The sequence below is a fragment of the Schistocerca cancellata genome, chromosome 5, assembly GCF_023864275.1.
Source record: "Schistocerca cancellata isolate TAMUIC-IGC-003103 chromosome 5, iqSchCanc2.1, whole genome shotgun sequence".
Classification (NCBI taxonomy): Eukaryota; Metazoa; Arthropoda; class Insecta; order Orthoptera; family Acrididae; genus Schistocerca; species Schistocerca cancellata.
The window spans coordinates 318196673-318208988 of record NC_064630.1 but is presented as its reverse complement, the minus strand read 5'-3'; the positions used below and the strand labels follow the sequence as shown (position 1 = coordinate 318208988).

General features: G+C 44.5%; 1 protein-coding gene across 1 annotated transcript in view; it reads left to right on the top strand.

The window, feature by feature from the left end:
- The first annotated feature begins 354 nt into the window (after positions 1-354).
- LOC126188518 (potassium voltage-gated channel protein Shaker) overlaps positions 355-12316 on the top strand; it is a 1090690-nt gene continuing 1078728 nt past the window's right edge. Inside the window, exons 1-4 of the mRNA XM_049930120.1 lie at positions 355-366; positions 685-789; positions 872-1084; positions 1153-1268. Of these exons, the coding sequence (XP_049786077.1) occupies positions 355-366; positions 685-789; positions 872-1084; positions 1153-1268 (446 nt within the window). The remainder of the gene's footprint in view (positions 367-684; positions 790-871; positions 1085-1152; positions 1269-12316) is intronic.

Here is a 12316-nt window from a genome sequence, read left to right as displayed (position 1 = left end):
AACTGGCAGCAGCCGGTGTCTGCCGGAGTCCTCTCGGCGGCAGACGGAAGAAGCATGCGAGAGGCGGCGGCAGCACAACGTTACCGTGGCGCGGGCTGCGGCGTGCGCGGCGCGGCGCGGACCATACGTACTCCTGTGCTCTGCTCAACTACCTGTTGGAAGGAGTGCCACGCCACGCCACGCGCTATTGATCCAGCCGTAATGGCACGGCTACAGCTGCGATCGCACGCGAACCTCGCCTCGCCTCACGGCCCGATCATCTGCTCCGCCTCCCCGCACTACGTCTGCACGGGCTATCGATTGCTTTTTAGAGTTCAGAGTGCATCCTAACGGCTACTCCCCCTCTGATCAATGATGGCGACGCCGGTAGCACGGCTACCAAATCTCTCGCGGCAGAATTGTCACCCCCCGCGATTTTGCTGCACGAGTGGGCGAGAGTGCTTACTCGGTGGTGTGTTTTAGATTCTTCGAGCATCGGAAGTGATTTTATTGTGCGGTTTGTCCATCGAGTGAAGGATAGCGAGGCGTCGTGTTCGTGTGAGTGTAGAACGGGGAAAGGAACGGGTGAGCGGCAGCGGCTCGTTTTTGTTGGGGGATTGTGAAGATTTGTGGTGGTGTCGTGTTTGGTGCGGGGTGGAGTGCAGCTGTGAGGTGCACGCGTGTGCTCGGGACACGTGCACGTAGGCGATCGGCGGCGAGGTTGGCAGCAGTGGCGCGCCGCGTGCGCAGCCCGCTGCCGAGCGCGCGCTCTGGCGGGCGGCGGTGGCGCCGCGAACGGCGGGCCGGCGAGTGAGGCGCGGCGCGGCGGACGGTCCGGTCGCGATCGGTTGTCGGTGCGGTGAGCTGAGGTGGTGGCGCGGTCCGCGAGCAGCGAGCACCAGGCCAGCCGCGCCGGGCCGTCGGCGGCCGCAGCAGCAGAGGCAGCAGCAGCAGCGGGGGCGGGCAGCAGCAGCAGTGGAGGCGGCGCCGGCGCCGGCGACCGGAGGCGGGCGCGCTGCACAGTCGCCTCGGGCCGATCTCGACGCGCGACCCCGCGCCCGCCCGACCCGTCACACTGCGGCTGCCGCGGCTGCTGCAGTGCAAAGTGCGCCATCTTGGGAGCACGCGATGGGGCCCGGGAGGGGGACCGGACGCCCCCTCTCGTAACCGCCACACGCCAAGATTTCCCGCATCGAGTTCATCGAGAAATGGGGGCTGACCCCTGTCCTCAAGCCGAGGCAGGAACAACGCCCCCGCAGGAGTGGGGCGGAGGAGCCGGGGGATGCCAGGTAAAGAACCGCAGCCTCCGTCTACCCGACGTACGTGCGCGCCCTTGTGCCAGAGTGCGTGCGAGGCTGTCTCCCTATCGTAGGCGCTACCGGCGTAGCGACGTTCTGCAGCACCTCTCGGTCCAGAGTTTACGACCGTCGGCGTACGCCTCTGCTATCGATTGCCGCTTGTGTTCCGGTCGAGATGATACGTCGCTTCTCACAGTCCCTCAACAAACTCCTAGCCACCACACGAACTTGGCAATATTTCCGATACAAAACATTTTTTGTTCCACATTTCGGGCGAACTGCCGCATGTCAGTGACTGCCTTCTACGACATTTCTGCACATAATCTTATGGACATATTCAGGTGCATACACTTGCAATAACCAGGAGACTGCGCCAAAATATCGTAGCAGGTGATCAAAGATCATTTCCCATCTTGACTTAACTCCAAGAATTACACTAGAATAAAAAAAAGAAGCGTAATGTCAAAAAATTCAACTTGAAATTGTCAAGGCAGTAAATACGCAGTTTCCACGTGACATTTTCTAAAAATATTGTGATGCTTTTCAAACACCATTTTATTTCAAAGCAGTTCTTGGTGTTAAGCCAAGCAGAAAGTGAAAATGGTCTCTGACTGTTACTGGTGTCTTATTAATGAATACTTTTAACTGCAGCTTTCGGTGTTACACGGTGTCATTTCTAACATTTCCAATACATTCGAAGTGCTCCGATATAGGATCACTGTAACACCATCTGACTCGAAAAAGGACAGTGAAGTGCAGTGAATTTTGTTCGCGGCCTTGTGAGGGCGAAACCAGTTTTTGGATTTGTGCCCGCGTCTTGGCGTGGAGACGTACGCCGACGTTTGGCTCACTCGTACAAGTGCCTCTCGAGAGGACACAGAAGAGTGTGTACACATCTAGCGTGTTGCATTTGAGCTTGGTGTCAAATACGCTGGCGTTTAGGTAGTTATTGCTTGCAGCGTACGTCGCAGTGGCGAGTGTTATTCGTCGGTGCGCCAAATTAGTAAGGAAAGCGTTGGAGCATTTTAGATCGAGCTGCGGTAACACATCGAGAAAACTTTAGTCACACTGGTTCCGGGAGTGGGATTCTATCGAAAGGATTTCGCGGTTGATTCGTTGCATTTTCAATGTCTTCACTAGCAAAACAGAAACATGCGACACATGTTTAAAGAAGACGTATTTAAAAGAGTTGGAATTACTAAGAAAGTACGACTTTAGGTACGACTGTTTTGAACGTGCAACGTTTGCATCGGTAGCGGAAGACACAAGAAAATATTTTGCAGCCTTTCACTGCCCCTTCATCATTAGCACATATTGTCGTTTATCCACATATCAGATAGCAGCAATAGTATTATTTGTTTATCAGATAAACATCAAAAAGTGATAAGATGGATCATTCTGAAGACACGGAACACGCTTTATAGCCCCGTCGCATTCGAGATACAGCAGTTTGAAACTGAAACAGCGGGAAACAATATACTAACAACTTTAAAACACTTTGCAGCTCGTTAGAGTGACGCTGTGGTCTTAATTCTAACTGCTGCTGCATTCTTTCGCAACGTGCATTCACAATGCTAAAATGCGAGTAAACATTTCCTCCCTTCTTTAGTTTTCTTGTTTGCATAATTCGTTCCTATACCAAAAACACGAGCAAAATTGTAATTGTCAGCTGTCACCGGTGGCCATGTGACCTCACCACCGTCACTAGTCCAACTTAATTCCTTCTCGTCCAGGTCTGAACCGTGTATTTCTGGATATGACCAACAGGTTAGGAGTTCCGTAACGAACGCATTTGCTCCTTCTCGGCTCTGATAGGAGATGCTGCCACGGAGGCGTTGAGGAAGGGTGGCAGAGTGCGTGCGACGTGCGCTCGCTGCGTTTCTCGCAGCCGGCAGCCGGGCTGCAGCTCCGGGTCAGCGTCCAGCAGTGCAAAGGCGAAACTGCTGCCAGACACGCGCCCATCACGCGGCACGCGCCTTACACAGCGTCGCGCGCCTCACATCTCACATCTCGCCACTGCTCCCATCCGTCGACAGCCTTCCTCTTTGCAACTTCCCAATGATTATTCACTCGAATGAAATATATATCCCACCACTACTTCCTCGATACCCACGTAAAAAGTGTTTTCACCAAAATAAAAAAGAAATTATCTAAGAGAAAACAGACTAGTAAGGCCCTGAACAACCGCAGATATTTCGACAGGTGGACACACATTTTCTCTCTTTTTTTTTTCTCTATAGATTGCCTGTTGTCGAAAACGTCATCCGGTTCTCGTAAATTATTTCAACGTGCCGTAGGCAAAGAAGAGCTCTTAGTTTGGCCACCAATAGTTACCTTGTCTTCTATCCTAAACTACTGCTTTAACTTTATTTTGTAGTTTTTAATGCAGTCTATCACAGCTATTGGGAAGTGAAGTGAACACGTCAGTGAATATCTTTACATTGCAAAACTGATGTGACGCGTTCGTTACTGATTTCTGATGCCTCTTATACCACTGCTAGAAAGAGACTGCCGGAAGCGCTACTGGCAGTTATCACAAACTTATTTAATGCTATATTTCTTCTATGTCCCCTTCCTCCTTCTCTGCGCAGTACATTGTGACTTCTCATTTTTACTGTCATTGTTTGTCATTCCATAATTTCTTAATCAACCCAGTCTCTTCATTTTCATGGGTAATAGGTATGTCGATTCGGGATCACGAATTTTGTCCCGTTGCTTGCTTTAGAGTACGCTAACGGTTAACAACACATCGCTCCATAAGCCCCTTATGCTTTTTGTACAAAACATATTTATTCCTGGGTTACTTTCTTTTGTCGTATATCACTTCTGGCTGCATCAAATTATAAACCATCGCTTGATTCGCTGCTACAAATATATCTCAGTACCTCTCCTTTCGCAGCAGGTGCGTTCTTCGGGTATTTTTCTTCCCCCGCAATTTAGCCAACACTACCGCACAAGATTCTTCTAAAAGTGCAGTATTTATTGGCGACAGTGTCCCTCTTCACGTGTGAACCTCCGTGGATTTGAATTTTTTAAAGCTACGGAATAAATAGTATTCATCTGTTAGATCAAACAACCTACTTGATTCACCGATTCTCCAGTATCCATGAGCTGCAGCTAGGAGTACTACACCAAAATTGGTCCTCTCTATTTTTCTCTTATTTTGCATAGAAATGAAATTAATTCTACACCGGCATTTCTGTCTTTGTTACATGCAAGTATACTTTATTTATTCACACGTTACGTCATTTGCTAGTTGAAGGCTGCCGTTATTAGTTACTTTGCGTTGTTACATTCTCAAAATATAACGAGGCAGCTCTCTCACTCAAATTAGGTTAACTAACTTGAAATAAAGTAATCCTGCGACGGTTTGCTAACGCACCAGGTAACACAACAGCACGATCCTTGCGAATTTGACGACTATAATGTGAGCTTTCCTTTCTGAGCAATGTTTGTAGCATTTTACGTCCCTGAGGAGTTATTGGACTTAATTTTCTCCTAGTATCTGGACTGTATCTATGTTGGTAACCGCAAAACATTAGATTAACTTTCGTATTTACAAGCCAAATATCACTGACATTACGCGGAAATTTAAAAATCCTATTGCATTATCTTGGAACTATGGTTGGACGCTTTGGGAGGGATAGTCTGTTTTCGATAGTTTCAAGTGCTGAAAACTGCTGGGGGATGAAAAGCCACGTTTAATGTTGTGCGACGAAGTATATATTTATATATTTTGATTCATCCATTCGACGTTCATCGTGGTCCATAGGAGAACATTGAGCGATGCTAAATTTAACCAAATAAAAAAGAAAACTCCTATTTTGAAGAAAAACATTGTGCTGCTTCCGTAGTTATATTAAATAACTCATGTTTGCCTGCTATTGGTAGTTTAGTATTTATTTGCTTTTAGGCCTATTGGTATATTTCAGAGGAAGTAGTTTCTCTCTCATCTGTAAATATTGAGACCTCGTTGCATTACGTCAGTATTTGTCTTGCAGATTTACAATGAAAACTGCTTCTTGGAATGTAGCTAACGGAACCTTTTAATCTCTGGATCTAGTTCTTCAGATGATTTGTAAAAAGAGTGCATACTGAGGTATAATTCCCTGCTTTGTCTTAGGTGAAGGATGTTGAGTACCTTTCCGTCGGAGTACATGATGCGACTATGAACCTAGACAAAGTAGATAATAGTAGGTTTCGCTTTACTGCTTGCACCACCGGCCCCACAGCCACTAATTTCACATGGTTGTCAAAGTTGTAGCTTTTCCGTATGTTTGCACATACATCCCATCTAAACAGTAGTGCTGCAATTTTCTGATGTACTGCTGAGTTCGTTTGTATATACTGAATCCAGTCTTTCTGCTATACAACGAACACTGTTGGTTTCCATGTAAGTAACAGATCTTTTCAACCTCGAAACTAGATATCCAAGTAGTTGGTAAAAGTAGTGGATCACACGTGAAACTCTCGTGGTTATGTACAATATATTAGTGTAATATGCATCTATCTACTGTTCGCAGACTTTTACATTATCTAATATGGATTTCCTGAATTCATCTCGTACCTTTAGTTTTATGACGAAAATACGGTACATCGGGTTAAATATGTCGCGAAAGTATAGATTAGAGTGGTTTATAGATAACTGTTATCGTAACCTTTATGTGACATTCACATTCTCCAACTCACAAACAAATTGCCACCTTCCATCAAATTACCACCTTCTAAACCTAACGTAAACCTAGATTTCATTTGCGGGTGAGGAAGAGGGGGGAGGGGGGGGATTAGGGTGCCCAATATCACTCTGTAGCGAGATAATTTGTAAAAAGAGTGGCTAATGTGGTATGTTTCGAATTTACTTTTCCATTGCCTGTGGTTCACAGTCTCTTACTTTACATTAAATCGGAGCTTGTTGTATACTTTTCCACTGGAGTATAATTCATAAACCGTAGACAATATTACGCTTCGCTTAACTGCTTGCCCTACCCGCTACTGCCGGACCATTACTGCCACACTATTCGTAACTACACTTTGTGTTCGACTGTGATACCGAGCGATGCCTTGACATTTCACGAGTTGCCAGCAAGATAATTATTACAAATTGCCGTGAAATAGGTTGACTTTTAGCGACTAACTTTATCAAATGTTCTCGAAGATGCTCTCGTACGATGAATGAAGGCGATAATAGTGAACCAAACCATGCGCGAACTGTGACTTTTTATCTGAATATTCGTTTCTAACAGTTGCTACCCTTGCTTCAGTTTGCAGCTGTATCTAATCGAAACAAATTTGGGTCGTAGCGCGGAGCTCGGATAGCGCGGAGCACCCGCTAGCAGCCGGTTGTCGGCCGCCGCGAAGAGGCGCAGGCCGTGTGACAGAGCGGTATGTTATATCCGCGGTACAGGCCCCGCTTTAGCTATCGACGTTTTTAAAATAGACGGCGCCGCCATCGCGTGTTTGTTTAGCCGCGAGAGCACGCTGAGTAACCGCACACATCATTCTAAAAACAGCGCGCCGCCGCGCGGCACTTTAAATCAGTCGGCAGCCGCCGGCCCGCCGGCGTAAGGAAGGGGCGGGCGCGGATCAACCTGTTGACGGGCATCACGCGCTCGCCGCTGCCGCGGGACGCCGCTGCAGACGCCATTCAGAGACGCTGAGGACACAATCAATCACCTGGCGAGCCGAGTTTGGGCCGCTCATTCACGCGCCTGGCGCGAATACTGACCCCCCACTCCCTAATGACTGCCGACTGTTAGGCAATCTGCTTTTAGGTGACAGCGGTTGGCAGCAGTGCTGGCAGTCGAAAGCTGTATGCAGCTGTGCTGCGACCACCAGCTTCGTCGACGGAGATGTTCAAAGAGAACAGAGGACAGCACGGACACTTGGGGATGCCTGTCGTGATGGTCATTTCTCCGGAAGTTTTCATTTCGACGCAGGCAACTATTTTCTTTTATGAAGAATAGAACAGAGACTTACTTTAATAATGACAATTGAAACCAGTTGCTGTGTTGTAATACAACGTTGTTTATTCAAAACATGCTACCAGTTTTGACGCCAAAAAGCTTCATCTTCAGGCCCCAAGCTTAATCTGCCATCAACGTGCGAACCACAGTGCCATAGACCAACGGGTGGGCTTGTTACTGCTACGAACATACGGAATCCAGTTGATTTTGGCCGAGCTGCACTGGAGTTTGTAGTTTGCACACGCTGACGTAACGTAATAAGTCATACCGCTTCCATTTGATGACTCCGTTGGCCCTTGCCATTGTGATTTGTACGTTGATGGCAGATTACTCTTGAGACCTGAAGATGACTCTTTTTGTCGTCGAAACTGGTAGCGTGTTTTGAATAAGCGACTTTGTATCATATTACAGATGTTGGGTCCAGTCACCATTATTCAAAGTCCTGCTGCTGTGTCACTGTGCTCGATGGATTAGTACAGAAGAGAAAATGTTCCGAGAAAAGATTATAAGATCAAGATAACAAGATCAACACAAGTAAAACTAGGGTAATTACACTGAATGATAAAAGTTACGGAATAGAGGTATGTTGATATACAAATTACGATGGTATCGCGTACACAAGGCATAAAAGGGTAATGCATTGGTGGAACTGTCATTTCTAGTCAGGCCATTCTTGTGAAAAGGTTTCTGACGTCGTTATGGCCACTCGACGCGAATTAACAAACTTTGAATTCGGAGTAGTAGTTGGAGCTAGACGAGTGGGACGTGTAATTTCGAAAATAGCTAGTGAATTCAATATTCTGAGATTCACGGTGTCAAAAATGTACCGATAATGCCAAATTTCAGGCCATACCTCTCACCAGGGACAACGCAGTGCCCGACAGCCTTCATTTAACGACAGCGAGCAACGACGTTTGCGTAGAGTTGTCAGTACTAACAGACAAACAAATAACCGCGGAAACCAACGTGGGACGTACGACGAACGTATTCGGTAGGACACTGCGCCGAAATTTGGCGTTAATGGGCTATGACAGCAGACGACTGACGCGAGTGCCTTTGAAACAGAACAATATCGCCTGCAGCGCCTTTCCTGCGCTCGTCACCATATCGGTTGTACCATAGACTACTGGAAAGCCATGACCTGATTAGACGAGGCCCGATTTCAGAATTTAAGAGTTAAAGGTAGGATCCGGTTGTGGCACTCACCCCACGAAGCCATGGGCCCAAGTTGTAAACAAAGCGATGTGCAAGCTGGTGATTGCTCCATAATGGCGTGGGCTGTGTTTAAATGGAATGGATCGGGTACTTTAGTCAAATTGAACTAATGATTGACTGTAAATGGTTATGTTCGCCTGCTTGGACACCAATAACAGCTATTTGTGGACTTCCTGTTTATGGATGACAATACGGCATGACACCGGACCACAAGTGTTCGCGACTGGTTTGAAGAACATTCCGGACATTTCGAGCGAATGATTTGGTCACCCATCGAACATTTATGAGACGTAATCGAGAAGTCAGTACCTGCACAAAATCCTGTACCAGCAATACTTTCGCAATTATGGACGGCTCAGTATTTCTCCAGCAGACTTCCAACGACTTGCTGAGTCCATGCCACGACGAATGGCTGCACTACAGCGGACTGAAGGATATTAGGAGGTATGCCGTGACTACTGTCACCTCAGTGAAAACCAAATCGAATTAAATCAAATAGTTCTGATGAAATTAGGTTAGGAAATGAGTCTCTGAAAGTAGTGGATGAGTTTTGCGATTTGGGAAGCAAAGTAAATGGTGATGGCTGAAATAGAGAGGATGTCGAAATGACAGAAAAGAAATTTACAGCTCAGCTTGAGTTAAATAGAGTATAAGTTGATACATTCTAATTCGTCAAGGTATAGTTGATTTGCTAATGGAGTCTTGTCTGGGGATACCTGGCTACAGCACTCACGTTCATTTGAATGTAGATTGCGGTAATTATACGCCAGTAAATAAATTTGAATGTTGGGACGTCTCTTTTTGGAAGCTATTTATTTGGAGTGTAGTCTTGTGAAGAAGTAAAAGTATAAGTTAAATAATTCAGCCAATAAGAAAACGCAAGCTTTCAAAATGTGCTGCTGTACAAGAATGCAAAAGATTACATGCGTAAATCAAAGAACTAATGAGAGGTACTGAATCGGGGAAAAACTAAATTTTGGCGCAGTTTGATTAAAATGGTGGTCTCTGCTAATTTCTTGGGACTAGCTACTCGCAAGTGTTAGCCTTCTGATTCTGACTACAATTTTTTGTTGTTCCGTATGTCGTTGAGTTCCTTAGAGAAGAATACAGCGCCGTTTTTTCGTCAGCTTTGAGTATTCCGAGTCTATGCTCGTTCTTGATGACCTCGTTGTCAAAGGGATGATGAATCGTATTCGCAAAATTTTCTTATATGAGTAACGAACAATGACGTGAGAACATCAGAAATGAATGTGTACTTCATGTATAAGTGAAACAGGAGATCGTGTGGTAACGAAACGTTAACTCTGTGAGTAGCAATTAGAAATATACATGCGCATACCTGTGACTGTTATGATTCTTTCTTTCTGCTAAAACCTATGCATGGTGGACATTGTAATGGAATTCCCTTGTAGACTTACTGACGTTATTTACCGAGTGGTGGACTGAAAATGCAGAACCAATTAACTTCAAAAGAAATTATCGTACAATACGCAGGTGCTTGTCCATAAAATAACCGTTATTTTATACTATTCTTTGTGGAGCACGAGATGGACGTCAGGTTTTGCTTGTAACTCATTTAAAATAGATGTTTTATCGATAAGCCACTCGAATATGCGTTAACGAGCGATGCACAGTTTTAATACATCATTGTTTGTGGTAATACACACGTTTTCTAAGCATTTGCCCATTAGAAAGGAAGGTAATTTTACTGGCGTAACCCGCCGTGCACAATTTCAAAAAGAGTTTGATTAAAACTTCACGCACGTAAATAATAATCAGTGTTTCCTGAAATGAGAAAGGAGTTCCGTAGATTCTTGAGTGACAACTTGGCGATGCATACTACAACACACTGACAGAAACGCACTAGGATGGTGAAGGAGGTTGTACACTTGCATTATTTGTTCGACTCCACACACTCTCTATGTTCAATTGCTTCATAAGTAACTTCAAAAAATCTCAGTCTCGCAGCTTCAAAAGTGGGAATGACCACAATAGACAGTTGAAAAAATGTTTTAAAAATTCACTTGATATTGCGAGAAAAAAATGTTCCTAGAATGTTTACCTTTCAGTAACCTCTGATTTCTAAACAGAAACACTTTGAACAGAACATATTTTGTGATTTCACTGTATTAGTGGAAGAATTAGTAGCAAGTTCCTTTCTTTCTTCTTGAACATTATAATATGTACACTAACGGTATATTCATCAACGCTATTATGGTTGTACAAATCAGAGGTATTTAAAACACCATAACCATAGGAGCATCATTAATAATGAATGAGATAGCATCAATTACTCGTAAAACTGTTTTCATCGGCTGTTGGTGTGTCATAAACTCTGTTCTGTGTACCACTGTTTCCCTGCGAGTACATATTTGCAGGTCGATCTCAAAGTAAGCCGTTCCCTCATATAGCAACACCTCTAACGGCCTACCAGTAACACTTCTTAGGTTCTCATCCTCGCACTGTCTACACTATTAGAATTAGTAAAGGAGCGCACCCATTTACTGTACTTTGTGTATAATACATGAAGAACTATGTTTGGTCGTAGAGGTAATCTAACCACCTTAGGTTTTATCGAGCCTTATTTAACATCTGAGATCATATATTTATCTCCCTCATGTAAATCGGTCCTGCTTCCGTTTTATTTCGTGGTATTAGTCGAGCTGTAGTGCCGCTGACAAGATTACTAATGGCACAGGACATTAGAGGCAATAAAAATAACTAACCATCACCAAATCTGTAAATATAAATTTTATTTCAGATCCTTCTACTTTCAATGATTACGTTATAACAGATTTATCTAGAAACCATTTCCGACGTTTGCGAGACTGGTAGTCTGACATCCCAGTTAACGGCAGGAATATTTACACACTGTCAAGATTCAGTCATATGCCTGTCTGGAGGCCGGTCACATCTTAGAGATGGTTTATTTAGATGGAACTTCCCTGCCTGACCCTTTCCCACGTTTTCTCAAACGTCGATAAGCTTCTGAATAAACTGTGTGTCCGTTACACCATTTGAAGAAAAACAGAAAAAAATTGCGGTAGTAATTATTTATGTTCACCTTGCAACCGTTGTCTCGGACATAGAGTCTAACATTAGGTACAAAATAATTTTGCAGTGAACACATGGTGCGTAGTGGGGCGATCACTGTTTTGTAGAAATAATTCAAAAGCCAAGATCGCTTAAATACTGTTCACTGGATAACCGGTTTCAACACACTAAAGGTGCCATCATCGGATCTGAATGTAGATTAACTTGGATTGTAAATGTTAATCTACATTCAGATCCGGTGATGGCACCTTTAGTGTATTGAAACCGGTTATCCACCAAACAGTATTTAGGCGAACTTGGCTTTTGAATTATTTCTACAAAATAATTTCTCTCTCTTGTGCTCGGAAATGTAGACATGGGTGCGTAGAGAGACTGCGCTTGGGACAGTTCCGTAGTCTTACATAGTTTACTGAATTGACTGACGCTCTGCTTCTCTCATGTTTTTCATCTCTAACTGCGAAATGGACGTCTTATTAGTCACTTATTGACACTGCTGTTCGCCAGTTGTCTTTCAGCCATTGATTTCGCTTGTGAACTGTCTTCGTTCGTCTCCTATACATGACGTATTGTGTGCTGAGTAAAGCATCTGATCGTCCGGCATGTTATCTGCAGAGCGCACAGTACTTTCCTGATTTTCTCCACAATACGAAATGATTTGTGTAATATATCTCCATTATTTTCCTTAGATCCATGTTCCATCTGTAAAGATGTGTCTCAACTTTTATACGGACAACGACGTTTAATATTTAATCAAAATTATTTTTGGTTAAAATATTTTGTTAATTTATCTCATTGTAGGCTAGAAAT